At 43.9% G+C, this 18,022-nt stretch overlaps 1 protein-coding gene across 1 annotated transcript in view; it reads left to right on the plus strand.

Annotated features, from left to right (window-relative positions):
- LOC135391528 (protein ecdysoneless homolog) overlaps positions 1 to 18,022 on the plus strand; it is a 43,888-nt gene that overhangs the window by 6,996 nt on the left and 18,870 nt on the right. The window contains exons 3-6 of the mRNA XM_064621804.1: positions 912 to 999; positions 7,862 to 8,181; positions 10,078 to 10,240; positions 13,602 to 13,724. Coding sequence (XP_064477874.1) covers positions 912 to 999; positions 7,862 to 8,181; positions 10,078 to 10,240; positions 13,602 to 13,724 — 694 coding nt within the window. The remainder of the gene's footprint in view (positions 1 to 911; positions 1,000 to 7,861; positions 8,182 to 10,077; positions 10,241 to 13,601; positions 13,725 to 18,022) is intronic.

The following is an 18,022-nucleotide window of genomic DNA, read 5'->3' on the forward strand; positions in this document are numbered from 1 at the left end:
TCGAGAGGGACTTGAGTCCCCTGTGCCTGAAATGGAGGCCATATTGTATGATTACCACAGCCTGGCAATCACCATTTTTCCTCGTAAATCTGGGAGCAAAGATAGATTTTTTTTGTGTATGTGTGTCTGTGTGCTTTGTAAACAATAACGCTTCACACATCATGTTCCAGGGAACTTGTACACTATAGGGAGTAAACATTGAAAGTTTGGAATGGGTGTATTCGGATTGCGATCTGTGAACTTGGTATCCATGGTATGGACTCTGTCCTGTCTAGTAGGACGTCTACATTTCAGAAACTAAAGCTTGGTAGATTTGGACCACGTTAAAGGTCACGCTACGAGAGACAGTCAAATCAAATAAGTGAGAGCCTTTAACCAGGTCTTACTATAACATAGCAATTATGTTACTCCCACGCCTCCACAGCACAGCAATTTTGTAGTTAGTGGCCACACAGTTCGTCACCCTATTTATTACTTCTTCAATTGCTATAGTTCTTGTATTCATGCTTGTGTCAGGATTTGTGTAACAAGCACTGTGCATCCCACTGGATACATGTTCTTGTAAAAGTTACAAATTGATAATCATCACCATTGTATGCACTTTGAGAGGAGCTGTACTGTCTACTGCATGCTGAACTCAGCCACGGCCCTGTGCCTGCTCTTGCTCCTTCAAAATTTAAGTTCTAACTGTCCAATTGGGATGGAGATTCTGTGGGTGATGTGTTCCGCCCCTAATGGCTTATGTGAGCAGAACTCTCCGCATAGGAAGTGCGACAACAACAACTTTATTTTGATGATGATGATTGGGACAGGAGTCGCAAGTTATAACATAGCCTGTATAGTCTAGTAAATCATGCTTTTGACAAGCAGACCAATTCCCACTCCTACCGAAATGTATCCTTGTCTTGCAGGGTTCAAGATTCAGATGGTGACTTTCTGCTTATTGAGGCTGCAGACCAAATTCCCAAGTGGCTCAACCCAGACTCCAGTCAGAATAGAGTGTGTATAACTATCCATTTTATGATCTTTGTACACCTGAGTACACACACTGTCACTTGTCACAAGGGGTATTGCAAATGAGCTGTGAATGATCTGATGAACTAATGCAACATGTTGGCAAGAGATGTTTCATGACATCCGGAGAGTGAGAGTTGGTTCAACTGTTGCAATCATAGATCTGGAAGGAATGCCAGTTGCTCACTAGGGGAAGCCACGGGTGCTATTAAAGGGGCCGTAAACAGGTACAAAAGGTGCACATTTCTTTGTGTTATATTATTGAAACTTAGGCAGTGAAAACTCCTTGAAATTACTAACGCTCAAATAACAAAAGACGCTTGCATACGGATGAAATATTCACTGCACTCTTTCGCATTTTAGCTCCGCCCCACGCTCTAACTTTACGTCATTTTGACGTAGCACTTTCCTCACCAATTACGATTGAATGTTCCACGTATGATTTTATTTCAAATGCGGAATTAGACGAGATGAACGTGAATCCTCTTCTGTTCAAAATCTAAACAGTTTCACCCTCTAAGTGAAAAAGAAATGCGTTTAACTTAGGTATCATATGCGCACTACGTTTTCTGGGCAGTAGCACGCAGCACACCACGAGCGCGAATGAATATCCGGGACTACAGTTCCGGAATTTTAGGTAGATGCGCAATGGGACATCTTCATCATCTTCGAATGGTTCCGACAACTGGCCTGCCGTACTTTGGTTTGAGCCACGCGGCATCGCGTCACCAGCTCGCGTGGTACAGTGGATAGCGTGCTGGCCATGTCACGTCGTAACTGGGAGGAACCCGGGTTCGAATCGCGTCATGTGATAGCAGCTCAACTGTTGACGTTTGCGCCAGCCGGAGATGTTGAAGATGTCATGACGTTGAATTTCGGAACCACGGAGAGCAAAACGTCGTTTCACACAAACAAACTGAGCGCTCCGACTCACAGCTGATAACGAAGTATGTTTATTGGCTGGTAATTTGAAACGTCATGTGCGCAGCTCGGCCCCCCGATTGGACGACAAAACGCTACGTAGCCATGTGACATGTATGCATGGTGGAGAGGGTCGCTGGTTACTCATCTTTGAAAGCAGTTATATGGGTCAATGAGCTGGCACGAGCCGAACAAAATGTATATTTGGGTATTATGATCTGCGTTCTTTCATGGGGTATCATTACTTCAGAAATGTTTGGTGGCCTGTTTACGGCCCCTTTAAGTGGGAAAGAATTGAACAATGGTCATATCTCAGCATTGCAATACTAGTCCAGAACCACACTGACAGTGTCTTTGAATCAGCTTGACACTCGAGTTGTCATAATTATTGAAGTGCTCGGTAAAATGGGCAAGCTTTCCAATGTCATGCTCTAAAAGCACTCCACACCACGATGTAAGAAGAGAGAGATGCCCGAATGCACAGCATAGTTTGCACACCGCCTGCACCGCCGCTCGTGTTTCAGAGGGGGGCCACTATGCTCAGCACCCATTTTGGGGGCTTCTTCTTGTCACCGTGAATATGTGCGCAGCGTTTTGGCATGTTTTGTGGCTGTTGCATGTGATGTGCAAAAAATGGGGAGCATAATATTGGCTAAGAAGTACCCTGCCTCAGCTTGTCGTAGCGGGTACAAGCAGTGCAAGGGCTAGGGTCGTTATTTTCAGTGCATACTAAGACATTGGGCAGTTGAAGGCGCGGAGGTGGGCAATGCCTCGGGAAATAATAATAATAATTTGTGGCTTTACGTCGCAAAACAGCTATGATCATGAGCGATGCCACAGAGGTCGGTCTCTGTATTCATTTTGCTAACTTGGGGGTTCTTTAACGTGCGCAAAAATCTCCACACACGGCACGCAGAATTTACCGTCCCTTGTGGAAGACATCGTGTCAAAGCAACTTGTGCCCTGCCACTAAGTTGCTGGCGGCATTGGCAGGGTTCATACCTGTAGTCCCTTAGAAAGACAGTGAAATTAAAAGTTCTAAATCCAGACGAAGAGACGATAACACACACGGAAAACATATCTCGTCTCTTCATCTGGTTTTAGCACGTATAATTTTTCTGATGTACAAACAGGCCCAATCCAACGTTTTATGTAAAGGACAGTGGACAGCGGTCCAGAAAGGCAATGTGTTAGCCAGTGCTCCATGACAAGCTGTGTCAAGCTGTACTACTATCTTTCCAAATTGCTCCACACACACCGGCCTCGGTGGCTCAGTCGGTAGCGTGTTCGCCTTCTGATCCCGAGATCGCGGGTTCGAACCCGGCCGAGGACGCCAGCAACTTGGTGGCAGGGTACAAGTTGCTTAGACACGCCGTCTTCCGCGAGGGACGTTAAATACGGGGTGCCGTGTGATGAGCTTTCATCGCACGTTAAAGAACCCTCAGGTGGGCAAAAGCAACCCACAGACCGACCGCTGTGGCGTCGCTCATGATCTCAGTTGTCTCGCGACGTAAACACCCAATTATTAAAAAAATTGCTCCACACACCTTTCAAAGAAAAAGGAAATGAAACGAAATCTTGTTGATGTGCCTTCAAAAAATCAAGTAGCGTCTGCACACGTGTGGTTCATTGGTTGCATGATCTAGATGTAGCTGATCTGCGCAGATCGTTTCTGCACAATCGTTTCTCCTATCCATAATGCCAGAAGCTACCCCAGTGAACCAGCAAAATAGGAACTTTGTGCGCAAAATAAATCTCTCTACGTTTTGAAAGTTACTTAATTGTTACTTGTGGATGCTTGCATTAGTGAAGAACACACTGTATGTAGTATTGAAAGTGTGGGCAGCTGGGTGCATAAAAGCCTTGGAAGAACAATGTTGCATAAAGCAACCTTATTGGGAAGAGGCTGATTATTTCATTCCCCACGTTGCCGCCAGCAATGGGGTAGAGTATCGCCCCTGGCGATGAAAGTGCCCATTCATCATTTCACAATAAAGTTGTTGTATACTCATTCGGGCTGAGCGAACTTTCAACCAGCACTCAATGTGTCGCACCGTTAGAAAGCATTTATATGAAGGTGGGGCACAACAGGAACCTAGACAGAACAAAGAGCTTAGATTATTTAAACAGCTTTCCTACCACTGCAGTGGCCCATCCCATCAAGACCAGTAGTGACGACTATCATCCTCATGCTCATGCTTCTCATACGCAAAGCTCGAACATTCAAATTGTCACTTGTTTTCCGGCCTCCTTCATGTGTGGAGTCACTGAATTTAGCTCCACAGCACAATCAGCATCTCCCGTGTAGTAAGCATTGTGCCAGCTTAGTTTTCTCATTGCACCCTATATGAACGGATCCATGTGAACACAACAACGTAACAGAACTGAAACTGATGCATTATCAACGGTCCATTCCACTCCACATCGACATTGTGGACTGCACACCAGCCATAGATAGGTGATACTACTTAATTCATGCCATAAAAGTGTTACGAAATCGATATTGTTGGCACAACGCGGATAACGAAAACTGTTGCTCCAGAGAATGACGTATTTTGCAGTGCTAAGGCTTTGTCAACACCTGTCCAAGGGCAATTAAATCATCCAAATCATGTTTTGACTCCTTCTTGCCTAAGACTTCCCAAGAATGGAATGGCCTCCCGGTTCTGTAACCTTGATTTCAGAGAGCTCTAACTGCAAAAAGGCCTTATATGATCACCTTCACTCGCAATAATCATTCACATTGTTGTTAATTCATGTCATGGTCATACTTTTGTTACATCTATATACAGTATATTAACATGCTGATAATACCAAATCACTTACACATGTTGTTTGTAGGCTTGCATAGTTTTTCACTTACAACTGCACTCTTAAAGAATATTTATGTCATACATAGCTACTTTACACTGTAACCTATGCCCCTCAACTCTTGCTCTAAGCCCTGAGGGTAAATAAATAAATAAATGACAAGAGTGACTTCTGGTTCCATCATGGACATCGCGGCAGCAACGCATCTCATATGAACGACATCAGAGCCGAGTTCCACAGTCTCAAGCAACACCGGCTCGTCAGCATCAGCTCACAAGCTCTGCAGTTACTGCATTGAGCATATTCAGCTGCACCATACAGGGGCTCGCTGCACGCTCAGTACATCGCAACGGACACTGTGTTGCAGCAGTACCTTGTGCTCAACGAGACATGAATGCACGACCTCAAGTGCTGCATCAGTCTATGAATATGTGTCTCGTTCTAACTACTACTGCAAGACCGGACACATTGCCGGTAGTGCAAGCAGATACCCAGCCGAACCATTTCTCGCCCAATCACTATCGACATCGACAACCGCAGGCAGTGCACCTATGGTTCGGTGACGTATGTCTGGTAGAAATAATTATGTATCAACTCTGCCCTTTGGTTCGTAGTTTCAATCATTAGCGCCGCCTTACATCGCCCAACAACTGCCCTCATCAGTTTCTCCTAATGAACGCCGACATACTGATAGTCCTACGTGGCAACTTTAATGCTGACATGACACAGAACATGCACTTCATCGGTTTTATGAAGAATACGTTTAACAACGATTGCTCGACATGGGTGACGATGGGTACGACTGTGGACAATGCTTCTCTAGATATGAGTTTTGCACCACCGTCGAATGGCTGAATTACATCTTCTCGAACCATCGTCTGGTGTTGAACAGAGTGGTATGACGGCTCTGCACCCTGCCGCCCATGATACCGTTTTCACCCAACCAAGACAACCACTGTAGCTGTAACGTTCACCCACCAACTTTATTTGAACTCTCTTCATTAAGTCCCTGTATTCACGTAAAATTCTTGCAGCCGTGTCCCGACACAGCCTACCCTAATTTTTTTTAAGGAAGAATAAAATTTCCTAGATGTAACATGGCTGTTGCTGCTGAGCATTTATTTATACCACCTTAGTCATCAGTTCCTCATTTGGACTTTCTTGCCACATTACACTATGGCAGACAGTGCACTAAATGCTGGCACGTTACTTACTTACTGGCCCATTATGGGCATTATTTACAATGAAGGTTCAATGGCTACTGATTTGAGCAATGAAGGACAGAAAGTTGTGCTGGTTAAGAGCCAATTTTAAAGGGACAGTCTCGTACCCCCTTTCCCTCTCATCGAGTGCACCATTTGATTGCCCTTTGTTGAAAATGATTCCATTTTCAACAACTGCAAATTTACTCGACAAAGCGTGTTATGGTTATTGAATAACTGAATTAAATTGATAAAGACTGCAGAGCATACTGCGATCTCTGTTGGCAACAATAAGAAAGGCTACGTCGCCCTGCGGGGAAGTCTGATAGGATGCAGAAATCGTCTGCTTTTTCGCACGCTAGTGCACCAGTGTGAGCAGACGACTTTCAGAAGTGACTGGAGACCGCGGCAACTCTTGTGCATTTTCTTCCAGTTCTCAAGCAAAAAACGCGCATTCTAAGAAGTAGCCCACATGCTGGTTTAAAACAACTATGTCAATCTTCAGAGACAAGTTAAAAGTCTCAGGACAACACCACCCAGTCTCAGGACAACACCACCCACAAGCACAAATCTGAAGTCGTTCGTCATCGGCGTGCATGGTCGCTTTACAGCTCCGACCAAAAGTATATTATGCACACTTTAATTACATTCCCCATTGCACACTTATCATGTTTCGAAATGAAGTGTCGCATGATGACGTACATGGAGAAGGTGTGGGTGTGTATTTAAAAACCGCATTAAGTAGCTGTGGAAAAAAAACACATGGCTTAGCTTCCACGTATCCGATTATACACAACATTTTCGGTAACCCCACACTTAATGCACAGACTACATTCTCCGCTCGGGGAGATATCCACATACCCGCCAACTCTCCCGATTCACCCGGGAGACTCCCGTATTCGGACCGGTTTGTACGATTGTACGGCCGAGAAGCAAATCTCCCGGAAAATGCAGTTTCCCTCTCTATATCTCAAACGCCTGCTTTTTCTCTGGGCACACAGACGAAAACGTCAATCCGATACCAGCCCAATTGCCATCGGCATCGCTGCCGCTTCCCGGAGCCTCTGTGTTACGGGGTTCTGGTCATGGTTCTAGTTCTAGCACTTCTAGTTTCCAGGCATTTCCTCCATGTTTTCGGGCGACAAAGGTGCCTTTGCACTAGCTGTTTCGACCTTGCGTACCTCGCAAACAGAACAGAGACACAGTTTTTTGTCCTCACGTTCTTTTGAGAAAGTGTCATAGCCTTGTCACAGCTTGACACCCAGATAGTTTCTTGGAGAGGGCAATGTCTGTTGCTGCAAAACGACGAGCCTGCTGGGGTGAAGTGTGCTCCTGTTACATATGCAAATAAAAGCCACCCAACATCGTCTTTCTCCTACCCCCCCCCCCCCCCCCCCCCCCCCCCCCCCCGCTTTTGAAATCTCCCTAATTTGGACGTTCCCAAGTTGGCAGGTATGTATCCATCTGAGCATTGCCATTTCAAGAGTAAAGGTGATGACTCAGCCTAAGGTCCTTCTGCAGGTTGCAACTGTCATGACAAGGACGACATATCCGCAGGCCAACGTCATGCGTGATGTTGCATGAGAGCGAAGCGCAGGTTTTGTCGTCTGCTATTACGGCACTTTTCTTCAAATTCCTCAAAAACGACTTGCTTATTCTGAATGAAACTTTGACAGTTGTATGCTTAAAGTACTCGTGAAGGTAATTTTGACTAAGTTTCAGAATCACCCCGGCTGTACGAGGCCGTCTCTTTAAGTTGTTTTCTGGGAAAGTGTGAAAGCAGTTGTGCTATTGAGTGCTGTTGAAAACTTGTACCTTCCTAGATGTCATACGTAGCACTCCCCTGTGTCTTAAAGAAAAGTGTCTGACTGGGCAATTTACGTAATAATGGATTCTACATTAATTTTTTGCAGGTGTTCCTCTACAGAGGTGTTGTGCATATATTATCTACTGACCAAATTCCACAAGAACAGATGCCAACTTTACTAGCATCCCTTTCAACACTGAGGAAAGCGTCTCACAATACGAGAGCCTCACCAGCAGTGCAGTGTGCAATATTTAGTCGGTTGGAAGGCTACCCAGAACGACACCATGCACTGCAGCACAATACTCAATGTTTCTTGCCAGCCACAGCAGCTGCCATCTTACAACATGATCCACAGCTGATAGGACCTGCAGTCAACGCCTTTGTGTCCCGAGATCCCTCTGAGGCAAAGGTCCTTCGTGCCATGAGGTGAGATTCCTTAGAGTGCATGTTTGATAAACGGGTAAAAAAAAACTCCCTGATAAGCACGTTTAAGTCACTGGACGATTTTTTTGTTCATCTAAGAGCCATAAAGTTAGTCCGAATAATTGAGCAGCAATTCATTTTTTTCAAAACTACATGTAAAAATGGTGAAAGAGGCTTCAAAATATATGTGTCTACAAAATATATGTGGCTGGGAACAAATTACGAGAAGGCTTGAGAGCCTCATTGAGGTATCTAGTGATCAGTGCAGTCACATTGGCAGTAACTGCTGTGGTATGGGAGAACTTTCCGACTGCATTAATACCCCTTTCACATGGGATGATTTAGTGTCATTTTCGTGTAGTGCACTCCAACCAGCGAATGTCACTTTCACTACGTGCTTGCTACACAGCTTAAGTAAGTGTTACTTAGTGTCACGATAGATAAGAATAAATGGCGGCAAAATTTTTAGGCGTGCGCCACAATACCTTCCTCAGAATGTTTTTGTCTGATTTAGAAACACCTTCCACAAATCTTCCAACGTTAAACAAATTGGCCTCAAACACGTGCCACAACAAAAATTGACGCCGCCGGATCCCCGAGACCGAGAAGTTGTCACAGGCTGTTAATGAGAGTAATTACATGTTTTTTGGCACCATCGCACACTGTACTTAAATAAAATAAACACGCTGTTGAAAATATTTGTCTAAAAATATTGTGGTGTCGGGACCCCTCGCTTTTTCTCAATATTTTTACCTGTGCCACAAAGCCTGCCGTCGAGGTTACACACTTTGTCCGCCGAAGGGAAGGGAAGTGAGTTTGGGGAACTCACTAAATCGTTAGCGCACTTTCTGCCGAGTTTCACTAAAAGCTGTCGTGTGACAGCACAAGAATGAACCTAAGTGCAGGTGTCACTCGCTGAAAGTGACACTAAATTAGTCCGTCTGACAGAGGTATTACATCATGCTCACACCTGCTTTTTACAGTTTACATGGCTCAAGCTACTGCTGTGTTATGGTTCAGTATGTGCCAGCTTGTCGTTTTGCTTAGACTCTGACTGAAGGCTAGCTGAAGACTCTGTTGATGCTTTTGTATGCATTGTTGAGGCATCCGAGGATATTGTTGACACTGTTGCTAATGCTGAAAAAGTGACGAATATTGCCATTGCAGTAAACTGAACTGCTTTGCATGCATGCTTTACTTGGTAAAGGATGAACATATTTAACTAGCAATTAGTGCAGCAGGGGACACATGCTAACAGCACAAGCGCTTTCACGCATAAGCAAAAATATCTGTCCCGTTAGCGCATGTCTTCTGCTGCACTAGTTGCTAGGTCAGATATGTGTCACCAGCTTGCACAAACTTCCACCTTTTGCAGGATGAGCATTCTGTTTGATTGAGCAATGCAATAAAGAAGGATGATTGGAAGGAGTCGGAAATGTTTGAAACAGCACTTATAGGAGCTCATGCTGGCTCTTCGTGTTCACTACGTACACTGTGCAAATACATACCAGCTCAAAGAATAGTTTCTGCCCGTTAGTTTCACCAGTTGCAGATGGCATTCAGTATAGTTGTATAAGGTTCAGTGAACGTTCCTGAACATCACTATGCAGGGACACAGAAGAGGAATACATAGCCGCGAACAAGTAATCGGGGACATTAGCTTAAAGTGCCTCTATAATGTGGACTGTGCACTGGAACTGCCTTCGATGTTGCTCAGGCAATCAATACATATGGAAGATTGTGTAAGTTAAACAGGGAAATTCCCTATTGTGCAGCCGACAAGAAGCACATGTACAAGCACAAATACTGTGAGGGCTTCGTGTAATGTAATGAAGGAAACTTGGTTCATGTCGTACTTACTGTATACTGCATTATTCCATATTCATTCCATATTTGCAGGTATTTTCCACCAGAGACACGTGTCATGTGCAACGTGTGCTTCACGCGCTGTCTCTATGCTCAACTTCGACAGCATCGCTACGTTCCTGATCGCAGAACAGGGTGGAACCTTCCTCCAAATAATGCACCACAATTTGTTTCCCATGACTTAGGACTCAAACTGGTAACTGCTTTTGCTTTTGTTTGGGTGCTGTTCCAGTTTGCTTAAGGACATTGTATGTATACGGGGTGTTTTTTTATCCTTTGCAGATTTTTTTTACAAAAATATCTATAAGAGCAGCATATTTATGTCATAATGTAATTTTGCACTTCAGTTATACGGCCCAGCAGACATTCTCTCAAAGAGAGTATGAAACTACAAGGTGACTATTCACCGAAAATTCGTCAATTAACTGTTTAATTAGGGAATTCTGTGCAGAAGCAAGAAAGCAGTATGGGAGACAATCCTGATCCTAACCTTTTGAGTGACTTCCTTCTTCATCATCACTTGTACCATGTTTATTTTGTGTTGAAGTAGTCCGTGACATTCGTTTGTGCTTTATTTTAACTAGCGTCGATGTCACGAGCACGTCGCAGGTGCTTGGAACTGTGCACGCGTCTTCCACGGCGTTAGTGACTTTAGCTTCTTCTTGATAAGGGGTGAAAGTGGTCAGCGAAAGTCTAATGGATCCTACTCTTCCTCCTCATCTTCTGGAGGGCTTCAGATGACTTCTTTCACAATGGATTTGTTCTTTCTTTCAACACAGCACGAATACAGTCCTTCGCCTTCAAGATCATTGAGAGCGAACTCTGGAATATGCATAGGGTTCTTCGTTTTCGAGTTTTATGATTTTTCAAATTCGGGAGGTTTATTACTGTGTAACACTGGCTTGCACAACAAGTAAAAACAACGACAAACAAGAAAAAAGACGTTTCGATGCCTATGCGGGCGTCCTCATCAGCTTTAAAAATGCATGACGCATGCTACATAGGGGAAACAGGAAGAAAGGAAGCCACCAGGATGAAGGAGCACAAAGCCCAGATCAAGAACCCACCTGCAGAGAATCGTCGCACCTAACTTGTCAAGCATGTACAAAAAACGGGTCATTCCTTCGATTTTGATAATGTGAAGACCTTGACCCGTGAGTACAGATGGGGAGTCAGGAAATTCCTTGAGTCACGGCACATTCATAGTGACAACAATGCCTGTAATCATCACAGGGGGCCTCTACCGGACTGCTACACGGCTTTAAAAGGTTTCCCCTTATCATGAACAGTTTTCCTTCACGTTTTTAGAGCTGATGAGGACGCCCGCATAGGCGTCGAAACGTCCCTTTTCTTGTTTATCGTTGTTTTTATTTGTTGTGCAAGCCAGTGTTACGCAGTAATTAACATCATGACCCCTGGCTTTTGGTCTATCTTCAAATTCGGGAGGGAAAAATCAGGTGCTAGTGTATTTACACATTAGAATTCGGTGAGAACTCGGGCGCTATGATCGCTCTTTGATATGTAACTGGGGAGTTTTCGGGTGAAATGAAAGGCATCTGAAACAAGCCACTGCTGTGATACTGGGACGAGAAACATGAATCTTTATATTTCCGCTCGGAACTGGGGGAGTGAATGACTGTAGTATCCAAACACTTGCCCAAACTCCACGAAAAGCTCGATTATGTCTCCTGCACGAGGAGACCATAAAAGGAGGACAAGTAGGTTGTTACAGATAGCTCTCTTTGCTGATATTATGATTTACTTTTCTGACTGTTTACCGGGAACGACAAATTGAAGGGTTTCGGGTAGGTATCGGGCTTTACCTGAATTTTGAAAATTTGTTCCGAACCATAAGTATGCCATATCCGTTTAACGTCGTCCTTCTTTGTTTCACCTTTCTCTATCGCGTCCAAGATATTTTGCCTGTCCTCCAGCGAAAGCTCTGTCAGTTTACCGGGCTTGCTCATCGCGAAAGAACACGTACATGCAGCACAGCCGTGGCGGAGGTGGCGACGAGATCCCGCGTGCACTCTGCACGCATGCCCCCTTTACGCCTTAGCCTGCATAGACCGAGCTACAGTCTCTCCGGTCCTCTCCTAGATGGCACTGCCGCACGCTGTTGTTGTTGCTCTGCGTTTTCTGGATGCTGGCGCAGTGCATATTCTTCAGTGTGGCTTTGTTAAATTGAAATTGCTGCAAACCGACTTTGTTATTTCGAAGTCTCTAATACATGGTGTTCTATGGAGATGGAGTTGAGAAAAATGCAATAATTTGTTACATCGAGAATTTCGTTATACTGAAGTTCGTTGCATCGAAGTTCTGAGGTTTGCTGGATTCATTCGACTGTTTCGCAATACTTCTCCACAGATAACGCATTGTGGATTACCAGTGATGTGTGTAAATCCCAAGTTCACATAGGCTGGAGAGTTGCTCCGAAGTTTCTCCAAAGTAGCTATGGCTTAACAAGGGCTTGCAATGCTTTCGAAACACAAGAGAAAAGCAAAAGCGTGGTGCGGAGAAACAGCCGGGTTGAACTGCGGGATGAGTCCACCAATGAAGATCATAGCTTCTGGCTCCACTGTTTACAATTACCGTCAACCGTGGTAACCTGGTCCTGCGAGCTCGATGTCAATTCCAATGCCACAGTGAAACGTTGAGAACTCTCCGGTAACAAGACGAGAGTGAGCCTTGGTAGGCGATCAAGTTGCACTCGAGGGTGCTGAACAGAATCCTGTTTGCAGAACCTCAGGACAAGGCTCGCGGAAATCCTGGGTTCCGTGGAATCCCGATTGAGAAACACTGCTATATACGATACTATGCAGGAAATTTAGGTGCCTGGCCTTTGTACAACGATGAAATCGAAGTATCACTCCCATACGCATTGTAAACGTATCTGAGTGCCTTCTTTTGAACGCTTTCCAGTACTTCAGTTTGCACCTGAACGTGAGGGTCCCACAGAATGTCAGCATATTCCTGTAGTGAACATATTAGTGACATATAGGATGTCAGTTTAGTTGCAGAGGTGTAATGACACAGTTTTCTCAGCAGAAACCAAAGTTTGTGGGACGTCTTCGCGACAGTGTGAACAATGTGAACAGACCAATTTAGGTTAGACGTAAACTAACTCAAAGATATTTATGCTCAGAAACTTGCAAGTTGAACGTTGTTGATATTGTAGGAAAACAGAATCGGTGATAGTCTCATGGTCACGGTCATTTGAACACATTTCTTTGCATTCAAGTTCATTTGCCATATCTCGCAGCACTCGACAACAGAGTTAAGAGAACTTTTCATACATTTCTGGTCGTTAACACCAGTCACCTTTATGAACAAAACACAATAATCAGCAAAAAACGGACACTATATTCACGGATGATTGACACACATGTAATTTATGAAAATAAGCAAAATTTTGGGACACAAAAGACAAGGAAAAATGACTTTTTCTTATGAAAATGAGAAAAAGCAAGGATTTCTTGAAGTGTGCATTATACACTGGAAAATATGGTACATCGTAAAGTGAAACTTGCACAACAATGATAAATATGTAAATGCAGGCTTGTGGACTGGAGATCTTGGCAGCTGCGAAGGAAGGCAGAAATGGTGCTTCAATCGACTACTGTAGGGATGTGCGGTGGAAATGCTTCTTAGAGAGTCTGACATCAAAAGGATATTTCAAGGTATGTGATCAACTGCATTGTTATTTGTTATTTCATGCGTTTACCCTCAATTTTCAATTGTGTATGTGCTGAAATACCAATGCATGTGTCAGTAGAACCTCTCTATAGTGAAGTTGGTATGACTGCTAAAGAAATTACTATATCAGTATCTTCACTCCATCAGTAGTTTAAAACTGGGGTATCAACAATTCGGACTGCGGGTATACTTCACTATATCTGTACCTTCACAATATGCAGGTTCACTGCAGAGAAGTTCTACTGTGCTTGCTTTACGGTGTAGAAGTGTACAGTAAAGAACTTAATGTGCAATTTGACATTGCTGGTGCCTTTGACATACTCTATGCTAATAAGTTTTTTGCTAAGCAGGGCATTATGTGTTAGTGGTCTAGTGTAACACTAAACAGCATTTTACTTTGCATAATCGAGTTTTAAGAGGGCATACCAGCTCTCCGTCCCAATGTATTTCCTATGGAACATATTTTATGCTTTTTCACGGTAACCACCGTGCAGATTTTAACGTGGGTGGTTTCACTATAAAGAGGAAGACGAGATGAATCGGATAACGTTTATACATTTCTGATATGAATGCTCGATGCTGAATGCTCGATTGCTTCGTAAGATCATATGCCGTGTTTAAAAATTCAACATCATTATTTACCACACAAATTCACTCCATTTCAATGTCTGTCCAGGCTTATGTAGGACAGTCGTCGTTTGTCGCGTGAAGGAAGGTGGTACTCCAAAGCGTAACTCTGGATCGACGTTGATCGATTATATGAAATAACTTCTCCGTGATCATTCCTTCACTTGGCAGTTGACTAGCGCTCAGATTCATCTCTGGAAACCCCCTCATTTGTGTCTGTGTTGCCCACTTGCCCTACAAGAATAGTGATTTGCCTAAAATGCATAAACTTGGCTCACAAGGTGTCCCATTCTTCCACTTTTTTCACGACCGAATTACACGTTTTCAAGTTTGGATTGAATAAACTGAGACTTCAGCGTCCAACACGATGAAATCTGGAGGAAAAAATTCACGCTTCAGAGTTCTTAAACAAAAAAAGAAGCAGAAATTGATTTTTTCACATGAAATATAAGAAGGTCGAGCTGTACTGTTTCCTACACACAACATCCTTCTTGACAAAACATGTTATGTTGTAAAGAAATTTTGTAAAGTATTTTGCACCAGCACCTTGAAAATGAATTCAGATATCTGGTAATACCTGCTTACCAGAATTATAATCCCAAAATGTCATTTTTGCATGAATAATAGAGGTATGTATTATCAAGGTAGATTGCGTGTAGGCGAGTACAGGAACAAAATACTGTTTCGAGCAGGTTTTCCAGATTGGCATTGTAAGCATGGTGTGCAGGCAATGTTTATAGCCTAATATACCGCCGCTAGTACATCCAGTTGAGAGCCTCCGAGATACCGACATCGCGGATGAGCTTTGATAGCATATGAAGTAACTTTTCCGTGGTCATCTCCTGATTTCTTTAATTGGCAATCGACTAGCTCCCAGACTCAGTGCTGGCAGCCTTCATTTATAATACCATCTGTGTATGTGTTGCCCATATTACCATTCATACTATCCGATCACATTTGTACATCGGCATGTAGCAAGTATGCACAAGCACAACAACACGAAGAGAAACTAAAAAATTCCATAGTCAGTCAGTACAGACGCCAGTAACTTGTGAAAACAATAGATACAGTGTAAACATCTAGCAACAAAATAAAAGTAACAAAGTAGTCATGCAGCAATAGGAGACAGGCCAAAAGACGTAAGTGTCCCAAATGGAACTGCAGACCTTTCGTCTCAAATTCTGACACTTTACCTCTCGACAAACAGCGCAGGGGAGCGTGCCGCCAAACTCGCGACCTCAATCGTGCACAATGGGGAGTATTTCGGAGTCCGAGGCGAACGGCATGATAAAGCGTGGCGCCATCTAGAATCGAGAAAATCGTGAATCGGAGTTGCTCCCCGACTGGTATGGCCTCTTAAGGTGGAGCCACTCGCTCCGACTACGCGAAGCTGCTCAGTAGATGGTGCCGCAAGCAATCAAGTAATGTGATCTTTCCTCGGTGAGAAATCGGAAGTGACGTGTGCATCTACGTCATTCGGAAACATCAAAGTTATAAACAGAGATGGGAACTCTCGTCCTGAGGTGTTGCTCTGTGATCAAATTTCGACTTCCGTGATCGGATATCGGACTACAGTCATCCGTACGCTCTTCAAGGATTGCATGTGTTGTGATTGTCCGGCTGAGTACGTACTGCTAAGAGGGTCGCTCCGAAAAGCCACGTATTATTTTGAATGGCTTAGTCCCACGTTTCTTTAAACCGTGTTCAAAAAGCAACACACGGGAAACATTATATTTTAAACAAGGCCAAAATTAGCTATGTGATTTGTCACGAGAATGTCGTCGAAAAAGGAACCCAAACAAGTACACTCCAAATCCTTGCCTGAAGAAGGCTACACGCTGGAATAAAAACAAGTACTGACATACTTAGTTTTGTCGGTGCTACTGCTAACGCACCACTAAATTTATTCCCCCAAAATAGTTCAGTAGCAGACACGAAATGTGGAGGTGAGCCATGATACAAAACGGGGTGAGAAAAGAAAATTATGTGTATGGACAATTATTTTGGCATTGAACTTTAGGTTTACACACTGCCTTGCATGCCCCATATTGCTCAACGTGCCATCTTTACTTCACTTCATTGCTTCAGTGTCCTCCTCGGTAGCTCAGTCGGTAACGTGTTGGCCTGCTGAGCTCAAATTTGTGGGTTCCGTCGGCGAGGTACCGTCCTTGGGGCGTTAGCAATGTGGGGAGGCAAGCATTGCTTCTAGCACCTTGTGTCAGATATTTCCTGCGCACGCCAAAAGAACCCCAAGTGGTCGAAATTATCCGCAGTCCTACCATGTGGCACGTGCAACATGGCGCCATACTATAGACACAAACTTTATGTGTAACATCACGGCACCATTATTATTATTACTTCAGTGTTCGGAAATGGCTGTACATTCTTCCGTGAATATACTGACAAAACAAAATAGTATCTAACCAGATATTCCTGTCAACGAAATTATCCAGTACAAGTGTGAACGGTTCACCACTTTACCTTTCATACACTTTCATATGTCGGGGCACCGGCAAAGATCGAACAACTCTCCCCAAAAATTAGATAAATGGGGAACAGGGGGAGAACGGGTAGCGCAGTTTCCTTTCGCAGGAGCTCTAAGCGTTTTCCTGTGTATCTCAAATCTGCTTGCTACGTGACATGTCTGTGACCCCAACATCGGTCTTGTGACCGGTGAGAATAGAAGACGAGAAACACCTATGAGGTCGCCCGATAATATCAGCAATATCAACAGTCAGCATATCATATCAGTAGAGCGCGGAGAAATATGCAATAAAAACTCCCGAAATATGCATGCAACTATGCAGTGCTTGCATTGTTCTTGGTACGAAAGAAATGCACGAAGTGCGCATTTAAAAACAACTTGAGTATGTTATTACGGATAACACAGTAAAATAAAGCCGCCTTCGTTCTGCAGCACGCAACAAAGAATACTTTTGTCACAAACATTAATCATGGAGCTGAAGGCCTCGCGGTCGTTATTCAGTCAGGTCAGGTGGATGAAACCCACGACTAAACAAGCCTGAGCATGCGCAACATGAAAAACACAAACACGCACATATGTTTTGTCTTTTTCATGTTGCCCATGCTCAGACTTGTTTCGTCATGGCTTTGCGTTCAGCACTGCATCATGCCACTTAAAATGCGAGTGCCACCCGTCTTCGTAACGGTAATGTGGTAAAGGTGAAGTACGGGGCATCGGCCATGCACGCAGTGGAGGATGGAGCAGCCAGAGTAGTCTGAACACCACACCTCACCCCACCGAAGCATGGGAATTATTCCGACCATGGATTCCGACTAGAATTTTTCCGAAAGACGAACCAATGCCATCCGGAAATCAGCAAAGCCATCTATGAAGAAAGAAGTAAGCTTAAGTAAGTAAGGAAGTAAGAAGAACACCTGGAAATATGCCAAAATGTGCGAGACATGCATTTATATGCACCATAAAACCCTTCTGATCGTTCCGAAATCAAGACCAAAAGTGTTTTTTCATTGTCCAGATACGAAACCATATTGAGAAAAAAACATGCATTTGAATGAAAATCCGCACTCTATATATCGCCAATAGCAACGATCGGGTGAGAGTCACGCTTTTGCATCTGCGAATGACAACGTTCATGAGGTCCACTTAAAGGACTGCCCTCCAGAAATAAAA

This window comes from Ornithodoros turicata, chromosome 4, assembly GCF_037126465.1.
Source record: "Ornithodoros turicata isolate Travis chromosome 4, ASM3712646v1, whole genome shotgun sequence".
Lineage (NCBI taxonomy): Eukaryota > Metazoa > Arthropoda > Arachnida > Ixodida > Argasidae > Ornithodoros > Ornithodoros turicata.